This window comes from Manduca sexta, chromosome 16 (genome assembly GCF_014839805.1).
Source record: "Manduca sexta isolate Smith_Timp_Sample1 chromosome 16, JHU_Msex_v1.0, whole genome shotgun sequence".
In the NCBI taxonomy this organism is placed as follows: domain Eukaryota; kingdom Metazoa; phylum Arthropoda; class Insecta; order Lepidoptera; family Sphingidae; genus Manduca; species Manduca sexta.
The window spans coordinates 869882-891529 of record NC_051130.1 but is presented as its reverse complement, the minus strand read 5'-3'; the positions used below and the strand labels follow the sequence as shown (position 1 = coordinate 891529).

Here is a 21648-nt window from a genome sequence, read left to right as displayed (position 1 = left end):
TTTTTAAAGTTAAAAGTATAGCTTGAGGGTGGGTAACAATCAGTCAGCCTATCACTAACTACTGCTTTACATAGGGCACTACAAAAGAACACCAGCCACCTTGGTTTTGAGCAACCCGCATCCACCCGCAAGCCGCTGCATTTTTCATGTTGTTAGTCTATTATATAGTGAGTGAGATTTCCAGAAATCCAAACTTAAAATCCTTACATTTTTATATCTTTTCCTAATATTAGCGACGACAGTGTATTCATCACTCTTCTGGAACGGTCACAAAGCCATTGGACATCAGTTATCACGTGAATCGAAGCGTTTTATTTAATAACTAGCTTCCGCCCGCAGCTTCGCCCGCGTGGATTTCGGACTTCAAAAATGGAGGAGGTGCTCAATTTGTCGGGATGTTTTTTTAATGTATGGTGGTATGCAGGTAGTCCGATTGTCCGGTCAGGGTCTGATGATGGGATCCTGGTGAAATCGAAGGAACTTTTAACCATTAAGGTTGCACACGCGACGGTAGTTTAAAAAATGGAGTAACTTCTCCCGTTTTTCCAACATTTCCCTTCACTGCTCTGCTCCTATTAATTGTAGCGTGATGAAAAGTATACTATAACCAGCTCAGGAGTATGAAAAATAATTGTACCAAGTTTCGTTAAAATCCGTCGAGAAGTTTTTGTTTCTATAACGGTTATACAGACAGACAGACAGACAAAAATTTTACTAATTGCATTTTTGGCATCAGTATCGATCCCTAATCACCCCCTGATAGTTATTTTGGAAATATATTTCATGTACAGAATTGACCTCTCTATAGATTTATTATAAGTATAGATAATATAGTAAAGTTTTTTATTTTATCCAATTTACAGATAAGTAGTACATAATTCGCTAAACAGTGATGCCTACATACATCTTTCAGCAATATATTTCAATATTTGTTTAAAAAAATATTATTATTCTAAAGTATAGCATATAGTATTATAGTGTGAATTACATGATCGCGACCATGCAGTTTTTATTGTGCAACTATTTATTTAATGTAAAAATAAATAAATAAAAAAATAAAATACTTTATTTATCACGTAGGCGAACAAAGTTGCACTTATGATACGTCAAAACAAAGAATAAGAATAATTATTATTTCTAAACAACTATTAAAATTTCTTATATAACTATGGACATTTTAAATTAGGGATAAAATTTATACAATACAAGGTACAAACCGAAGTAACCAGCTTGGGCTGGCAAGTAGGGGAAAATATAAGGGTAACGCGTCGCGATCCTCACCGGCGAGGACATGAGCCCTAACCTAGCTAACCTACCAGCCTTTCACTAGCTACCTAAGTGATGACTACCCGAAGAAGAAAGACAGAAAGAAACTCCGGGCTTTCTTTATTGTCATCAATTGTTCATTACTTTTTTTGTATTTTTTTTTTCCAAGTCTCTTGTAGATAGTCAAAATAGTTATATAAGCTAATGCACGCACATCATCAATGTAATTGTAATAATTATTGGAAATGATATCCCATTTCAATTTCCTAGTAAAGGCTAGCGAAAAACAAGGAAATGAGTTTAAGTCACAACTTATAACTCACTTCCTTGTTTTTAGCCTTCTATTTTTATAGAACACGCGCACACGACGGAAAAATACCTGTGCGTTCGTGACGAGCCCACATTATACAAAAACTCGCTGAAACCGTCCTTGGGGAATCTTCGCATATTTACATGTTATACAGTCGAGGATGTAAAGCGCTGGATGTGGACAACTAGCGCAGACGGACTGACTTAAAGAGTCGGTGATTGCTTTTAAGGACGAGTATTGTCGTTGCAATACTGATTAATAATTATAAAAACAAAACACATCACGCATTTATCATCAAAGGGGTATGCAGAGGCGCAACCAGGGCACCCACTTTTCGCCAAGTGTGTTCCGTCCCATGATGTGATAGCGCCGAGCCTTACGCCATATCGGGCACAAATTCCAGACTCCGGGCTGATACTGAGCAGAAAAACCCAAATATCACTTTGGCTGACCCGAGATTCAAGCGCAAAAAATAATTAGGCGTAGTTAATGCCATAATAATATGTATTCTCTGTAAGGCAATCTTGCAATTATTATTTCTGGATTGGGATTTCGATCGATAATTTTGGATTTATGATTAAATTAAGAACAACAATTTATAAAACCCAAAATGCTTGGCGCAGACATATTTGGAGAGCCAACCCTATATAAATTAGAAATGATCAGAGAAGAGGTGGTGTTTAGAATTTCTCGGATCAATATTGACTTAAATAATTGTAATTCTTCTGCATAAATACATCCTCCTATGTCGCCCATTATCAAGATTAAATTATTCGAGCCTTGATCGGGGAAAGGGATGGCATTTTATTTTATTCAAAAGGAACAGAAAACAGTAACACATTAAATAAGTAAAGGGTAAAATTACACATGTACTGTATTAAACATGTAACCAATAACACTGTTAACAGTTTCACAGAAAACATTACAAAGCAACGAACGTCTATGGGTCACAAGTATGAGAAAAACTCAAGCCTGCGATATTCAGTTTATGATACATTATTAGAAAGTAAGTCATAAATTGATTTTTTTAATTTTTGCTTTGTAAAAGAGAAAATATCAAGAATGTGGAAATGCGTATTATAAATTTCGACGATTCGACAGGTAGGCGCACGAACCCTGGCATTGGTCCTGCATGCGTCCATGTGGAACAGCCTCGGCACGCGCACCTCCCGTCGCGTAGCACTCCTAGGTACATTTGGAAGAGAAGGGCAGATTATTGCGTCGGTGGCGGAGTTGTATTAGCCATATACATTGCTAAGGTTTCAGGTTCAATCATAGATCGCGTAAAGTCATATTAAGTCTTCTTGCTCAGTGTTAGCCATTAGTACTCTCTCTCCAGGACTTTGAACTCCTGTCCGATACAGTGATAGGCGCGCCACCTATAACAATATTATTATACGTAATACACACGGTGAAAAGTAGGTGTACTAGTTGGGCCTTGCTTTACCGAAGATAAAGAGCGCGTATGTGTTTCTGTGTATTATAAATAATCATATAGCGAAAGTTTATGATGTTGCTTTGTGTTTGCTTTCGTGGTGTCGAGGACAACCCGGGGGTTCTGCGCTGCCTGTGTCTGAGCGTGCCGGATCGGTACGTGTGGAGACGGCGCCGCCCGCCGCTGCTGGCGGTGCCGGCGGCCAGGACCAATCTCTTGGCAAAACCGGCTTTCACCCGAGCGATTAGGACTGATGAGGTACATGCCAAAACAGATATTTTGGCATGTAAGTGGAGTAAATTGCCAAAGATTTTGTTATTTATTCTCTGTTACACCTAATAATTAGTATTTAATAATTTTATGTTTAAATAATGTTTATGATTGTTTTGTTTTATACTAATTAATTATACTAATTATAATGACTATGTGTGAGAAAAATAAACACAAATAAAATAATGAATGAATGATAGAATTCGTCCTAGCCCAATTCCGGCCAAGGCGGTCAACCTCAACTGAGATCAACCAGGTACGTAGAAGATATTATAGTGCAAAAGTGTGCGCGCAATACACAAAGAAAGTTTAAGAAGCTACACGGGGTCATTTGGATATTGTGTTAATAAATGAACACACATACTCGACTTCACTTCTGGTGACATTGTCCCAAAAATCATTCATGAATAGTGAATATTTTCACAATAAATTTCGGTTTTACGTTTTGATTTTTGATCATTTTGTAGTTTACTTCGAACACGATGTTTCCAAGTGGATTTCTGATTAAAGTTTGATGTTGCGCTGTCATGAATTCCCTTATAGAAATTGAAAATACTTATTGTTGACATTTATTATGTTCGAAACTAGACCTTATTTCATCACATCTACAGTTCGGGTAACTTATTGTTAAGCATTTGGAAGACTGTAAGTGAGTGAGTTCTTTTAGTCAAGCAATTTAAATGACCCTGTATAAAACCGCGTAAGCCGCATCCAGCCAATGCCAAAGCCATCGTAACCTAATAATGTTCTCAGCAGTAACGATAGATCACTAGCCCTCTGACAAATAAAGATGGATTATAGCGCAATATTGCCGAGTGTCTGTACCACAACACCATACAATACAGATGATTCAGCCAAAGTTTTCACTACAAGCGAAGTCAGATCTTAGAAGTTTCGAAAAAAGTAACTGAACCTCATGAGATTATAAAATTGTGTTAGGTGCCACATTTGTTTGTAAGAGTCTGGGTGACGTAATATATATTTATGCTAATAAGTATTTTTTGAACGGGTGTTTTCTGGTTTTCAAGACATTGCTACACTGGTGGTAGGTACACCACAGCAATGTAAATTTCTAATTATAATATAATAATATCGGCCCTGTTTCATATACTTGCCCACTGCTGAGCACGGGCCTCCTCTACTACTGAGAGGGATTAGGCCTTAGTCCAACACGCTGGCCTAGTGCGGATTGGTAAACTTCACACACCTTCGAAATTCCTATAGAGAACTTCTCGGATGTGCAGGTTTCCTCACGATGTTTTCCTTCACCGTTAAAGCGAACGATAAATTCACAAAGAATACACATATGATTTTTTTTAAAAAAGTTAGAGGTGTGTGCCCTTGGGATTTGAACCTGTGGACATAGGTCTTGGCAGGCCGTTCCACGCCCAACTAGGCTATCGCCGCTAAAATTTTCTAATTAATATATTATAATATACGTTTTGGAAGACATGTGAGAATTAACATCTTATGTCTCAAGGTGACAAGAGAAGGAGTGTGCATACAGTTCTCCGAAAGTCATAGTTCTATTTGGTATTTCCAATGTTTATGAGCGGTCGTATCGCTTACCATTATACTCTCAGTTCTAATACAATAAAAGTCAAGGTCATTATGAGATTTAACTAATTTTCTGTCTCGCTCTATTGATCACGGTGCAGTGTCGTACGTTTTTAATTCAAATTTCAAATATGCTTTTAGTCGATCGTAATGCGTACTACCAAGAAAGCGGTTTAATCGTCTCATTATGGAATACTTTCTTTCATGTTAATTTATCTCAATCCAATGTAGAATCCGTATGACAATGTCACAAGGTGCAAAAATTTACCAGGGCTAATAATGCACCTTCTCGACAGCATACGCCGATATGTTTTTTACAAGCGTCTCTCCGCTCCAGGACCGCGCGTAGAATATTCATGCTTGCATATTTTGTAGCGTAGTTCTGGGCCTGCCTACGCATGTCACTTTACTTTGAGGATTTTTTATAATTCTTATAAATACTCGACTCCTTATGATTTTTTTAAAAAGCTGTTTTCTGTTGCTTTTCTGAAATATTTTTTTTACTGGTAAGGCAAAGTGATTGCAGTGCACATGACGGTAAGTGCAAGAGAATTAAGATATAATGTTGACTAATAAGAGATGATTACTCCTTATCAGTCTACACAATTTTGACGATCTGTTTGGAGCCGGATATACACAGGCTGATCTCAGAACGTGACACTTACGTGGGACGCTATGGTGATCGTTATGCGGGCGGATACGAATATACTATCACCAAATTTTATGCACTAGCTTATAACAAACATCCAAACGCTTCAATATCACGATAAACTATTAAATATGTATTTACACTATCTGCAAATCGTTTGAAAATTCCATTATGCTAGACCAGCTGCATTTAGTGAGTATTACTTGAAATTATCCCTATTCCTAACAATGTTGAGTTCACGTTACCGTAGCTCAAAATCAGAATGACTACGGAGGCAATGCGTACCTATGAATATAGTATGAATGATTTGAAATAGTTCGCGTTTCGATGGTTGTTTCGTTTTTCCATGATTGATGTGATTCATCCTTTTTCCTCTCGATAGGTTCTTCAGTTTGAGCTTTATTGCCCATGTAATAGATATTGGATGCCAGTTTTGATTTGAGTATTAGAGTTAAGGCCGCGTTCACAATAACCATACTTAAAGAAAAATAATAAGAGATTTAGTATGTCAATCACAGACCTGTATAACTGCTTTGTCCAGTCAACATTTTTATTTTATTGGTCCCCGATTATATAACAAAGCAAAAAGTTTCTTTACTCATATTCCCTTACTTTATAATATCAGCCCTGTATTATACACTTGCCCACTGCTGAGCATGGGCCTCCTCTACTACTGAGAGGGATTAGGCCTTAGTCCACCACGCTGGCCTAGTGCGGATTGGTAGACTACACACACCTTCGAAATTCCCATAGAGAACTTTTCAGATGTGCAGATTTCCTCACGATGTTTTCCTTCACCGTTAAAGCGAACGATAAATTCACAAAGAATACACACATGATTTTAGAAAAGTCAGAGGTGTGTGCCCTTGGGATTTGAACCTGCGGACATTCGTCTCGGTCAGTGTGTAAGTGTGTGCGTTAAGTGGAGCAAATAATGGAATATTTGTCAATGTATCTGTTTTATATAATAGCGTCATATTATACACAAAAATTACCAGAATATATTACAATTTTAAATATTCAATATTTACATAATATTATTGCCCACTCTGATGTATGGTAGTGAAAGTTGGGTATGGCAGAAAAAGCATGAAAGTAAAATTAAAGCAGTGGAAATAAGAGCGTTAAGAAGTATGTGTGGGGTAACTATGAATGATAGAGTGCGGAATACTACGGTCATGGATATGTGTGGAGTGACAGAGGATGTAGTTACAAAAATTGAGAAGGGTATGCTAAGGTGGTTTGGGCATTTGGAGAGGATGGATGATAAGAGACTGGCAAAGAGGGTTTATAAGGCGAATGTGGATGGAAGAGCCGGTAGGGGTCGACCGCACCGAACCTTCGAATGTCAGGTATCTGACATTCTCAGTAAAGGCCAGGTCAAAAGTACCCGGAACCGGAGGGAATGCATGAAAAGATTAATGAAGGTTGAGGAAGCGCGAGAAGTATGCCAGGATTGTGCAAAGTGGCAATCTATAGTCTCTGCCTACCCCTATGGAATAAAGGCATGATAATATGTATGTATGTATGTATTTTATCATTTATGTTGCCTTTCAGTGGTTTATGAAGCCACAAATGGAAAACAAAAAACAAAATAATATGAAGTGTCGGTCTCGTCTCCAACCGCGAATAACTTTCCTGGTTATTATAATAGCTTTATTTTTTCAGTAGAAACCAAGTATTAGTTATAATATAATTATAGCATAATAAACTTAAGGTTGATATTTCAATGATCATGTAAAATATATTCATAAGATAAAATATAACATAAAAAATGCATTCGGGCGGATGAAATGGATAAATCGTTTGACTTCTCACTTTAATCGAGTTATAATTACATTTCTGAACCCAACTTCCAGTTTTCATTTCCTGAGATAAATCCATACAAAAAACTTGTATACTGAAATTGATAGTGTAAGGGGCATTGGGATAGTTTCGAAGGTTTTTCGGTGAATCGAGAGAAACCCTTAGGAAAGATCGGACGTTATTGAACTTCGTACTAATAACGCTTCTAAATTTTAGTATCACGAGTTTCACAAATACATGTAGGAATCTCGATCAGTGTTAAGAACAGTGCAATCCACCTTTTTGGTTTGACTGCACACAACAATGTTCTTGATCGTAGCGTCGACTGCGGTTTATAACTTAAACTATAAAATAACCGTATTTTGGTGGTGTTTTGCGTTATACGATCTTACCCCTCATCCGATCTTAGCCGAGTGTACTTATTATTTTAAATATTCTAAGGACCAGTTTTACGACTTACGAGGTAATTCTAGACATCATATCTTAAATGTATACTCCGAGCTAACATAAGAGTCACACGTAATGTATATTTTATCTGGTTATTGAAAAATCAGATAAAATATACATTACGTGATATGTATATATCACATCGATCACCCTTAAGTTACAGTACAGTGATTAGATTAGATATATTTTGTTTTTCATGGGAAAACTATTAATTTAAAGCAGGAAAAATTCTCACGGACGGAGGCGTCACACATAATTTTCTATTTTTTTATTTTCCGTAGCCTCATAAACCTCTCAAAGTCAAATTTAGTTTAAGATCATTTATTTCCTCGTAAAGAATTATATAAATTCACTTGAAGAATTTTTTTTATCACTACATAGTATAAAACAAAGTCGCTTTCTCTGTCCCTATGTCCCTTTGTATGCTTAAATCTATAAAACTACGCAACGGATTATGATGCGGTTTTTTTTAATAGATAGAGTGATTCAAGAGGAAGGTTTATATGTATAATGACATCCATTAAATAGTGGAGAAATACTTTTATTTTGTTATGTTATACCCGTGCGAAGCCAGAGCGGGCCGCTATGTTTGTATATACAACGTCCACAGTTTTTCGGTAGTGTATTTAGTATCAGCATTGCACCCGTGCGAAGCCGGGGCGGGTCGCTAGTTAAAAATAAATTTAATACCCACAAATACTCTGCTACATATTTATGTTCAGAGAGGACATTTATAACAAAGGATATAAGCCTACATTCACTAGGATTATTCAAGTATTAAAGAAATATAATTTCCAACTTATATTTATTGCACACGCCGATAGCCTGGTTGTGGAGCGGACTACCGAGACGAATGTCCGCAGGTTTAAAACCCAAGGGCACACACCGCTGACTTTTCTAAATATTATGTGTATTCTTTGTGAATTATCATTATAAGGAAACCTGTATACCTAAGAAGTTCTCTTTAGGGATTTCGAGGGTGTGTGAAGTCTATCAATCCGCACTATGCCAGCGTGGTGGACTAAGGCTTAATCCCTCTGAGTAGTTGAGGAGGTCGTGACCAACAGTATATAATACAGGGCTATTATTATTATGTTGTATTTTTCGTGCGGGAAATCATGGCATAAAGGCCGGTCCTTTTGGAAGGCTTGCGTGGGGACATGGATCCAACACGTAGAAGCTCCTTTAAGATAGTTTACTCTAGTTGGAGTTTATACACCTTGCGAGTACTCTCTCAGTCTGTACTTATGGAGGAAATACAGCGCTTGCAAGGTACAGGGAGTATTGCAGAAAAGATGGGAATTATACTGGCTCTATGGATGGGATCTAGCTGGACTGGTTGCTGGGATATTGATTGAAACAATGGGACGCCTGCCAAGTAAAATGTCTTAATCTTATGTATTCAAGGCAGACGGTGACTAGCCCCCCACTAGATGGGCATCCCATAAGTGACGTAAGCCAAGGACGCAACACCGGTGTGGGTGGCTTAAGGGTGTCGAGAGGTGTGCACCGATATCACCATCGCGGGTCGCTGTCGCGTCCTGGAGCGGGTTTCCTCGCTATTACGCAGATTGAGCACTTCCACCCTGGAGCTGAGTTTCTTAGCTCTTGCGACTTCCACCCCTAGCCGGCCAGTTAAGGCAAGCCAAGGGTCAGGGGGTCTCATATAGCCCCCACGGAATCAGGGAACGCGGTGTCGCCACTCACCGTCGGCTCGCCACAAAGCCGCCCCTGCGGGCTTATTATTATTATTATTATTATTATTATTATTGCACGCAATTTATAGAAACACCTATCAAATACATTGACGCTGCTTATAAAATGCATAATGTTTTAAAATTATTGTCAGCTGCTTTCAAGGTTTTTAATATAGACCAACAAATGAACAGAGAAAGACAAAAAATACAAAGAAAAAATACGGAATCTCGAAAATATTCTTCTACTGAATGTTGCCCGCGTGAAAACTTTTTCCGCTACAGAAGCCCCTAAATCACTGTAGCAATCCATTGTACCATCAGCTGTGTATAGCTTTGATCATCTGTTTGAACAATCAGATTAAATTATTCAATCATATCTCAAGAGAGCAAATTACATACATACATACATACATACATAGTATCACGCCTTTATCCCATAGGGGTAGGCAGAGACTATGGATTGCAACTTTGCACGGTCCTGGCATACTTCTCGCGCTTCCTCCACCTTCATTAATCCTTTCATGCATTCCCTCCGGTTCCGAGTACTTTTGTAACTATATCCTCTGTCACTCCACACATATCCATTACCGTAGTATTCCGCACTCTATCATTCAAAGTCACCCCACACATACTTCTTAACGCTCTCATTTCCACTGCTTTAATTTTACTTTCATGCTTTTTCTGCCATACCCAACTTTCACTACCATACATCAGAGTGGGCAATAACACTCCTCTATAGACAGCCAGTCGTGCCTTTTTGGACACTTTGCAGCTACCCATAAAAGTGTGCAGCGCCCCATTCACCCGATTCCCTGCACTCACACGTCTATCTATATCACTATCATTCCTTCCATCACTAGTGAAAACACAACCCAGATACACAAACTCTCTTACTTGCTGTAGCCTTTCATCACGGATTATAATGTTGCATTCTGTCATGCTATCGTCCCTTTCAAACACCATAACTTTCGTTTTATTAATATTCACTTTCATACCCTTTCTCCCAAAAGCACCATCCATAATTGTCACTAACTTTTGTAACTCTTCCGCCGATGAAGCAAGAATTACTTGATCATCAGCGTAGAGCAAACAATTGAGTGACAACTCATTCATCCTCAGCCCATACTCACTCTCTTTCATATCCTTTAGACAGCTATCCATGAATAGGTTGAACAGCCATGGAGACGCTACACATCCCTGTCTCACACCTTTATTAATGCGAAACCAGTTAGTGTAGGCTCCATTTATTCTAACACAAGCAGTACAGTTCTCATAGAGAGACTTAAGCGCTCGAATTAGATTACTACTCACCCCAAACACGGACAAAGCTGACCATAGTTCATTCCTTATCACTCTATCATAGGCCTTTTCCAAATCTACGAAAGCGCAGAAATCTTTTTGCCCTTTGGACAAATATTTCTCTACAACATTTCGCAGGGAAAAGACCTGGTCTGTGCACCCTATACCCTTTCGAGCAAATTACTGGTATAAAAAAAGCTAAATTTAATTTACCTACGTTTAATTTTTTCGCTGTTTACTTCTTACAAACATCCAAACATTTTCACAAAGTTTCGTATTTATATCATAAAAGTGTTACATTCAAATGAAAAAAAAAAAACAGATTTTATCGCGGTTTTAATATTTTGGTGTTTTCCCGACGTTTTAAAGACTTTTCAGCCTTTGTGCTCACAGGGGAGGCTGAGGTGTTGTTCATCCGCAAAGTCAAAGTTACAATATCTACCTACATTTAACAAATATAAGTACAACTTTTTAAATTTTAGCTGTTGGTGGTCCGATTTACGCAGTATGAGCTCACAGTGTGTTGAAGTCTGGCAGCCGGTCATTTGGGTTCCGATTTAATTAAATGTAAAACTGGACCCCAGGTTTGTGCAAGCTTCCAACCATCTTCCCCATTGAAATAAGGATATTTTTTAATTTCAATAGCCTCGCGAATCATCCTAGGCAGGAATCGGTGTTCTTTAGCAATAATTTGTAGCTTGTCTAGTCGCAAATAAGAAGAGTCTCAGTGCTGACGGCATGGCAGTCTTCGCAGTGCGTAGACATAGGGCCGTTGTGATTGGCTAATATTATGATACAACTTGAATCTAGTTGGCTGTCAGATAAACAAAGCTGAGAAACAGACTTGTTATCACAGCAATGCTCTGTCCTCAGATAAATAACTTCTATGAATAAGGGGTGTAGAATGTGCGTCAAAGCTATTCATGTACTGTTGTTTTTCTTGGATTTTTCAAGGCTGTGTATCCAGATCGATAGTTATATGGAACCATGTTCATTTTCACTTGTAACTAAAATAGATGTAATGTCATAATGATACTTCAACAGAGCAAAGTGGTCAAGGGCATTGTTAGTTATAAACGATTGTATAAATATTTTTAGGTATATACTAATGTAATGAACATTATATACTTACTTTTTTATTAAGCTAGATTTCTGTATATGATAAAAACTTGAAAGGAAATTATTGACTAAGTATTTATAATATGATTTATTGCTTCTTAAAGCCGCCATTTTTTAATATTGCTGAACCCTAACCTCGTGCTACGCCGCGTTGGTCGGAGTACACTGTAACTGTGGCTCATGTGCAACACCATACGGGTTCTTACCCGACAGGGAACAAGGGTTTGCGTCCCGCTCCTCATGCCGTCTCCTGGACACCACTATTGTCTTATTTGTAAACACATTTTACATCCACTAACATGGCAGACTAGATTGCATGCGACGTTGACTTATTTTATACTTGATTTTTTTACGGTTTCTACTACAGATTCCGTCGTTCAGGCAAATACGATGGCTGGCGAAATGTCACTGCTGAACTGCAAATATTATCAACTGATAGACTTTACACAAAACTAATATAATATCTTATATCTGTGGAATACTTGGTACACATATCTACTTCTTTGTTGTAGCAATAAGTACCTACTGCAGCACTAGAAGAAGACGCTGCTTATTGACATAAGTGCCTACCTACAGACCGATGCGCGTCTGCCTTTTTGGGTATATGTGTGTGACGTAACTTGTAAAGCTTTCCTGTTTTATAAAGCGTTTTATAGCACATTGGGTGTTCCCAATGTTTATGACACTATGTACGTATGTTTACGATACTAGAATACTTGAGATTTTTTAAATTGATCACGTGATATGTTATTATAATTAGGAGGTCACCTTTATTATTTGTGTTCGCTCTGCTGCACTCTCGCGTGAGGTTGATGCCGCAAACGCTAGAGAGCAACGACTTCGACTCCAGGAACCAGGGCCAGCACCATCCGCGCAGGTACAAACAGATGTACGAAGTGATCATAGACGGATTGAAAGAATGCGAAGGCCGTGAGCAGCTACAGATATCATGTCCTACGAAGATGTCCACAATGCACATCCTCTAGAAGAGTGCATAGCTTACTATTATATAAGTGTAATACGAGCTAAACTGTAACTTGGCGTTATTATTCTGTTGGGAATTAAGCATTTGTGACTTTGTACATTTTGAATCATCTATAAGAATATTTGTTTATCCAAATGACACATGTTTTATCACATTTCATAATTTTGGAAAACTGTTTTTATTCCTTTTGCATTATAGTTCAATAATATCATTTATAATTAGTTCTACCTTTGTAATATTATTAATTGAGTCAACTTCATTTTAGTTTGTTGCGTCTTACGTACATTTCCACTGTACAGTACTTCTGACTGCACAGTACCTAATTGGAGCATTGTTGTCTATAATCCTTTCGAGGAATTACTTTGTTTATGTAAGTGTTTTAATAAACCGCTTTATTTTAAGAACCTACTCGGATACTCGTTATAAATTATATTAAATTTTCATACCTTAGTTTTGCGAAAGCACTAGTATTTTGCGGCACAAGTTCCGTTACAATTTTTACAACTAGCTTTTGCTCGCGACTTCGCCCGCGTGAAGGTGTTTTCCGGGATAAAAGTCCACTGTATTATAAATTATTGCTACATATTTTCCCGGTACTGATTGGTTCAAACTAATTTTATTCCCATGGGGGTTGAATTTATTAAAATCCTATTTAAGGGAACTTCTTCATCATAGTAGCTCCAATCTTTAATTTCAGTTCAATCAGTCGAAAATCTAGGAAGATTTATACAAACTTTCATCACCTATTTTATCCCTCTAGGGGTGAAATTTATCAAAATCCTTGCTTAGGGGATACCTACGTCATACTAGCTTTATACATGCAAAGTCTCAGTCCGATCAGTTTAAAATTGACAAAGTTTCATACAACCTTTCAACCCCTATTTTATTACCTTGGGGGTAGAATTAATCAAAATACTTTCTTAGCGGATAATCTACGTTACAACATCTACCTGCATGCCAAATTTCAGCTCGATCCGACCAGTGGTTTGGACTGTACGTTGGTAGATCACTATGTCAGTCAGTCATCTTTGAGTTATATATATTTAGAAGGAGTAACACAATGCGGGATGTGCACGAGCTTGTATCACACAGCACGGAGAAGCATTGTCCTTACTAATCCTGACAGACGTGGATCGGACTCCAATCCCTCAGCAATGAAAACGGGCTCAGTGACACGCGACGCGGGCGCAGCGCGATTCGTCATCACGTACGCTGAATTGCGACGCCGCTATCTGCACTGCTCTATATATATATATATTAATTTATTACTTAGAATGACGAGACGAACTTTTCATTCGGTTGATGGTAACCCACCGTAAACTGTAGGAACACCATCCAACAGCTTGAATTACAAAGTATTGTTTGGTATTCCAATACGCTCGCCATCCTACGACATGAGATGTTAAGCTTTGTTATATCCAGAAGTTACACTGGCTACAATGTTCTTCAAACCGGAACACAACGGTGACTACACACTGTTGCTTGGCGGCAGAAATAGGTGCTCCGTTGGTACCTAGTTAGGGGGACTCTTACATATGACAGACCTACCACCAGTAAAAGTCTATGTCGGGAATTGTTTTTATTTTCTCGAACATCTATCTCACTCGCTCACCGCTACCGCTCACCGCTCGGTAGTCAGTACAAAACCGCTCGTGTTGATACGTAGCGAGTGCGACACGGCTCTAGTCTTCACTGGGAATTTTGGGATAGGGTTAATATAGGGCCTGCACAATCGGATTTTGACCGCAGGAACTGCTAGAGTACACCATGTCAATATTTATTATGCATTAGGACTATATAGTCTTAGGCAATGTCACTTCTATGGTCATTTTGCTTCTTCGACGCTTTTTTTGTCATCTTGTTAAACAAAGCTTAAGAAACAATGGTACAAATCCAATTCCTACACTGTAACATAATTATAAACATCATTAAATTATTGTTGACTTAATATTACCTTATTTAAATGATAGCAATAAGGCTTCCCGCAAATACCGTTTCGCTTAGTTGTGATAAAGAAACAAAATAAATAATAAGATACCACATTCATCGAATGAAACTTGTTAAATCACGAAAGGTATAACGATCTTTAGCCAGGCAAGTGTAGTGCGTGTTCGATTGCGGACCCTAAATTGTTTATCACCAATGTTCTACTACATTATTGTATTAACCGTCTCCTCTATAATTTCCCTCATCTCCCTCATGTTGAAGTTGGATTTCGCGATACCTTCGCTCGTTTATTTCTGCAGCTATCTAATAATGTGCTAGGGTGGTTGTGTTCAAATTCGAAGGATATTGTCAACGAGGTAATTACAGGTTTCTACGTCAGGAATAAATAAATGAGTTTCTTTAACCGTTTCTGTTTACACTAGGAACCTTATTGCAGTCATGTAAAAATATATGTAATTGGAATAACGTTTGAAATAATTAATTATTAATATTCATTTAATTTATGTGATGATTCTTTGAATGGTTCTTCTCAACTTTCAATGTCGGTTCTCACCAGTCTCGAAAATAATTAAATGTTTATGAATTAACGCATCCATGTTCTCAAGGGTATGTAAGGAGCCATTTAATTCGAACGAAATCATGTTCGTCCAGCGAACTATGTGGCGGTACGTTGCTTTTGATTTCAATATTAATTGTTCTAACTAATACATAAAACCATTGGATATTATTATCTATTATATATAGATCTATTATTTATTATATAATTTTATCTATTATATCTAGACTTAAGTGCTCTTATATCAAAAAGCATGCACATAATTGGTTTACATGACCCGGGATCTGAAATAATAATCTCATCAGATTAACAGCTTAAGTGTCATTATCATCGTCAGATGCAGGATGTCCACTGCTGAACACTGGCTTTCTCCAAAGATTTCCAGTTAGACCTATTGGAAGTGGTTTGCATCCAGCGACCTCCTGTAACTTTCTAAGAGATCCGTAGAAGAACGAAAGTCACAGACATAGCCTATCAGATGAGTAAGCTGAAATGGCAGTGGGCAGGGCACATGGCTGCCAGATGATTGCCGATGGGGCAGCAAGGTTCTGGAGCAGATGTCCACCATCGAGCTGGACAGATGACCTAAGCAAAGCTTAGGTATATTATGATCAAATGAAAATTAGTTATTTTAGTTGACGATATTTGACAACACGAGAAACTTGCGAAAGCCGAATAAGACATTATCTATGGTCCCAACTGTGAACTTGAAAATATTGTCTCGATAGTAGCATCTGTCAATTAGTTGATAGTTGATACCGAAGCGTCTCATTTTTCAAGGCTTTGCATCCAGATCAGTACCTTTTAATTCATTTGGTTTATTTTCATCGATAATAACAATTTTGTTATAGAGATTGAAGGGTTCTATTGAAGTATTTTGGAACATTTTTTACTCATTAATAATTTAAAATCTACTTGACATAAACACTTGTTTGGTTTATTTATTATAACGCCTTAAATTAAATAGAACCCAAATTTCATAAATACAGCTTAAGCGGTTATTGAGATATCAATATCTAAAGATCGGCATTTTTATGACTGACTGACATACGAATAAAAAACTAAATCCTTTCCAAATTACCTAGAAAATTTAAATTTGGCGTCCAACTGGGTAATTGTACAAAAGAAAACATTAGAATCAAGTTAATTTCTGTGATTAGAAATATTTTCCGAGCAATTAATTTCTATTAATACCTAGCATCTTTCAAAACTATAGCACTGACAGCGAGACAAGAGTCCACAATTCGATACCTGGAAACGCACACTTTGAAATTGAACATAAACATTACAGAACAGACTCATCAGGATATTGAGTATAAACGAAATCAAGTCAGAATACAGATTGATGGAAAGTACATAGTCTTGAAGCATATACATGGATAGGTACACCTTATTTGAGGGAGCGATTGGGGACATATTTAGATATTATAAACAAAAACCCCGCCACGACTATCGGAACGTAATACTCAAAAAATTCCGAACAGATTTCTAGAAAATTGGTATGAAGATAATTTGACATCCTGGGAAGGACATAACCCTTATTACAATACATACAAAATACGTATTCTCCAAGCGTTACATTTTGTTTAAGTTAAGGTTAAGTTTTAAACCTTGTGTATAAGGCAAGTGTCAAGCTTGTTTTAACAAAGCGTCACATTTATACCAGTTACATACGTGGCTTATATTTTCATTTACTGATATGGCCGAACCCTAAACTCGCGCTGTATTGCATCGGTCGAGGCAGATTCATTAGCCCCAAGTGCACTATTACAGCGGCAGTTATCCAACACCACACGCGCTGTCGCCTCAAAGGGAACAAGAGTTTGTGCACCACTCCTCATACAGTCTCCTAGACAGCACTGCAAATATCTTCAAAACCCATGTCAAAGGGTGCACCATGGCAGATCAGCTAGTGTGCAATATTAACTTTTTCCTATACATTAGATTTCTCTTCGGTTTTTACCACGAGTTCCAAACCTTCAAGCTCGTGCGATGGCTGGCACGGTGTTACTGCTGCTTTATTTGCGCAAATATCATTTTCTTTTTTTTATATTTACACACTGATATTTTTTATCCAAAAATTTTAATATACCTCCTATCCATGGAATACTTCACGCATATGTTAATCTCCTCACTAAAGAGTAACAATTACTTACTGCAGTACTACAAAAAGTCACCGCTCATCGATGCAAGCGCGAGCGCCTATAGACAAATCAATGTCTGTTTTGTTACGTGCATTTCCGTATTGTTTTTTATGAGACTCTCTAGTTTCATTAAAGTTTTTATAATTCACGGAGATTACAATGTACAACAATATATGTTTAGTTTTATGGATTTCATTATGTGGCTCACCATAGTAATTGGGAGGTCTCCTTTGATTTCGTGTTTGCTCTACTGTACACTCGTATAAAGCTGATGAGGCAGATGCTGGAAAGCAACGACTTTAATTGTCGGAACCAGGGCAAGCACCATCCACGCCGTTACGTACAAATATTCGAAGCGATCATGGACGGGTTTGAGGCAAGTGACAAAGTTGTGAAATTGCAGGTAATGAACATACCCTTACGAAGACGCAGCGTAGACAGGCCCCCCACAAGATGGACCGACGACCTGGTGAGGGTCGCCGGAGTCCAATGAATGTGGGCGGCCCAGAACCGGTCCCTATGGCGCTCAATGGGGGAAGCCTATGTCCAGCACGATTCCGTTCGTGGACGATTCCCGGCTGAAATGACGGAACATGCCCTTACTTACTGTATTCGGTCACCCGTAAACAAACGCATCCGGTAGGAGGCTGCAACGCAGACTATTGCATCAGTATAACATTCGAACAACTAAGTGAAAGAAAAAAGAGCGATTTTTTATCTATTTTTTTTTTATTCCTTTGAATGACGAGACGAGCTTGTCGTTCGCTTGATGGTAAGCGACAAACTGTCCATAAGCAGTAGAAACACCATCCAATACCTTGCTTTGCAAAGTATTGTTTGGTATTCCACTGCGCTCGCCATCTTCAGACATGAAATGTTACGTCTTATTATGTTCAGTAGTTACATTGGCTACATTGCGGTGGTACCTACCCAAGCGGACTCTCACATATGAGAGACCTACCACCAGTATTACATTAGATAACATTACAGCATTTAATAATTTTCGTTTTGTTTTAGCTTCTTATTTTCGTCGTTTTTTATACAATATATTACTTTCTTGGGACTTTGACAATTTTCTACAATTTCAAAATAGCCAAGTTGTGGTAAGTGTTAAAGTTATCTGTTACATTATTGCTGTTTAAATGGTTGTACTGTGTAAAAATATTATTACATTATCTAAATTTAGTAAAAATACAGACCATCTAAATCGCGAATATAGCTACATTTCAACTGCTATAACTACATTTTGCTTCAATGGCATTTTTGTCGTACTCTAATAAAATGGGACAAGGTCTAAGTAACCTATATAGTTCCAGGTGCACGATTTATTTGATTGTCTGTGGTTTATGATGGAAATTTTAATGAATTGCTCGCCGCTGTTATTCGCGACTGTCCTGGCAGACCTGGTGACGACAGAATTGCAGGAATATTGGGCATCGTTTTGAAGAGACGCATCGTTTGTAAAAGTAAGTCACAAAGTGCAGAATGCTTGAAGCTGTCCTATACAAGGAGATTTGACCAGTATTAATCCTATAAAAGCAATGAATTAACTTCTGTTAAGTCTTAACGTAAACTCAATTCTAGAAAAAAATAAAATGCATTATAAGAGGCAGGATCATCCTGCAGTTTTTAATGTATTGTCAACGAGCGGCTCATAGAAGTGAAAGGTGAAAGGAAAGGAAAGCGATGTGCTACCGAAGGCCCACTAAATGTAGTCGTAAATGTATTTACCGTATCTCTGGCAAAGTATTCATGGGTGTCAATAATGTCCAGTTAAAATTTCCAACATCGCTAGCCCCGTATTCCATCAAGCATCTGAATGAGAGATCCCTTTAACATGTTATTATAATGTAATTAGCTGGTATTGTTGTAAAACCATTTGCTTTCTCCTAACAGTATATATTATTTTCTTCCTTTCCTATTGAAAAGTATCCCTACTGCTTGATACTCACGTGTGATAATATTATATTCACATGTTTATGTCGTTTAACCATAGACGAGCGAGACCGCGAGGAGATCCAGAAGCTGTTCCTGTTCCTGAAACGCAACCCGTTCCAGTACAGCTTGTGGCGCGTGGTGCCGCTCAACGTGCGCAGTCTGCTGTCTTTCTTCTCCTTCACTGTCACTACCATTATCGCCATTTTGCAAATTCAATCCTGGAATGCATAATCTAGTTTTTTTTTTCAGTAAATTCTATCTATGAAACAAATGTGATCATAGACCAAAATATGTTAGTGACGAAATTAGTGATAAGTCAACCTTCCTTATTCACTGAGAAAAGAAGCATAACGTTGATATTTTGCCAGTCGTTATCGCGAACGATTTTCATTTTATCATCGATGTAAATATTAAGATTTGGATCCCAAAACATCTCGTGTCTCGAAGTTCCCGGCCTTATGGTAAATTTCCTTGTCTCGGGTCGGGGGACTTTGAAATTCGAGACTCAATCTTAATGAATATAATATAATAAAATACATCAATTATTATTAATTAGAATATTATTTTTATTAATATTAATGAAAATAAAACATGGATTAAAATCATTTTTATTTATTATAACCACCTCTTACAAAACAGTGATATAAAATTTATGAATAAAAAGTACATTAAATCGCAAATGATTTAATACAATATCAGTTATTAATATAGTTTGAATATTATTACAATATTATAACTTGTTGGACATTTTTCTGTATTCCACTGACTAACCTGACGTAAATAAATAATTATAACTCTTTTTATCTACTAAATATGATGACAAAGAAATTATTGAGTAACACTTTGGTTTATGTAACTTATAAAACTTTTTATTGCAGAATCTATCATTATTAATATTTTAAGGTATAGAAATAGAAATCCTTTATTGCAGAATAGAGGAGTAGGTACTTAATATTCAGGTGGTTCATTAAATATAAAAAATGTTCCAATACATTCTACCGGGATGGGTACCGATGTGCAATACTACTTTAGAACACAGTGCTATTACTTCTACATCGCTTCATTATATAGGGTAATTTTGACATTGCGTTACTAAATGAAACCATGAAACCAACCAAACAATGCTTATCTACTTGAAGATAACACTTTACAATGAGTTACTTGACCTTTAAATGTATGTTTATTCTCTTTTTAATTATCATATTGCTTGATTCAAATTGCTCGATAATTATATTGTTAAGTGCCACGGTAGCTTCAATGACAATTATTGCCAAAGGTCTAACCAATTAATCTTTATACTCAATATAATATTGATTTCGATTCATCAAGTTTATATTCATCAAAAAACTTTATTTACAACCGTTTATTATTTAGCTTACATAGATAACTAGGTATTAAGCGGTACAAATAAACCAGATTTCATTGTATTTCAATATTTTCCGTCGCAATATGGTTACTCTATTCGTCTGTGATCATCAGTGGGTACTGCGAGCAGTAGAAAAGGTATATAAATTAGATGTACAATCTAATTACAATCAATTCGATTCTACTTGTACAAAACAATGTGAGAGCAGCGGGTATCAAGACTCTAGTCTACATACTTCCACCACCAGAACAGCGGGCATCCTAAATATATTTTACCAGAGCATTTACCACTTTAAAACAAATATCAAAAATTTAAAACCACTTTAAATTTCATATCTTTTACCTTTATCATTTTAATTAAAATTTAGCGACGCTATATGAATGTTGTGAGAGGCTTTTAGTGGTGTATATATTTTAAAATATTATTATGTATACCTACTGGCGTGGCGACCACGAACCGGGAGTCGCAGCGCAGGCAGGCCCCTCACGAGATGGACGACGACCTGGTGAGGGTCGGCGGAGTCCGATGGATGAGGGCGGCCCAGAAGCGGTCCCTGTGGCGCTCAATGGGGGAGGCCTATGTCCAGCAGTGGACGATTCCCGGCTGAACTGATGATGATGACTGTACACTAGATGATTAAGTACCTTTGTACGATTGTTTCTGTGCCTAATAAATAAAAATAAATCAGGGCACCAGTCCATGTATTTCTACCATTAATAACATTTTAACAATCAATTATAATATGCATAATGATTTCTTATGTTTACGCGAATGTTAGACATTGAAATTAAACTAATTTTCCAGATTCTATCGCGGTTTCTTGTTTTTTATTTTTCTCCCGACGTTCCGAAGACATT

General features: G+C 37.4%; 1 protein-coding gene across 1 annotated transcript in view; it reads left to right on the top strand.

Moving 5' to 3' along the window:
* LOC119189512 overlaps positions 1–19656 on the top strand; it is a 111243-nt gene extending 91587 nt beyond the window's left edge. The window contains exon 3 of the mRNA XM_037439411.1: positions 19484–19656. Within this exon, the coding sequence (XP_037295308.1) occupies positions 19484–19656 (173 nt within the window). The remainder of the gene's footprint in view (positions 1–19483) is intronic.
* Positions 19657–21648: the final 1992 nt, after the last annotated feature.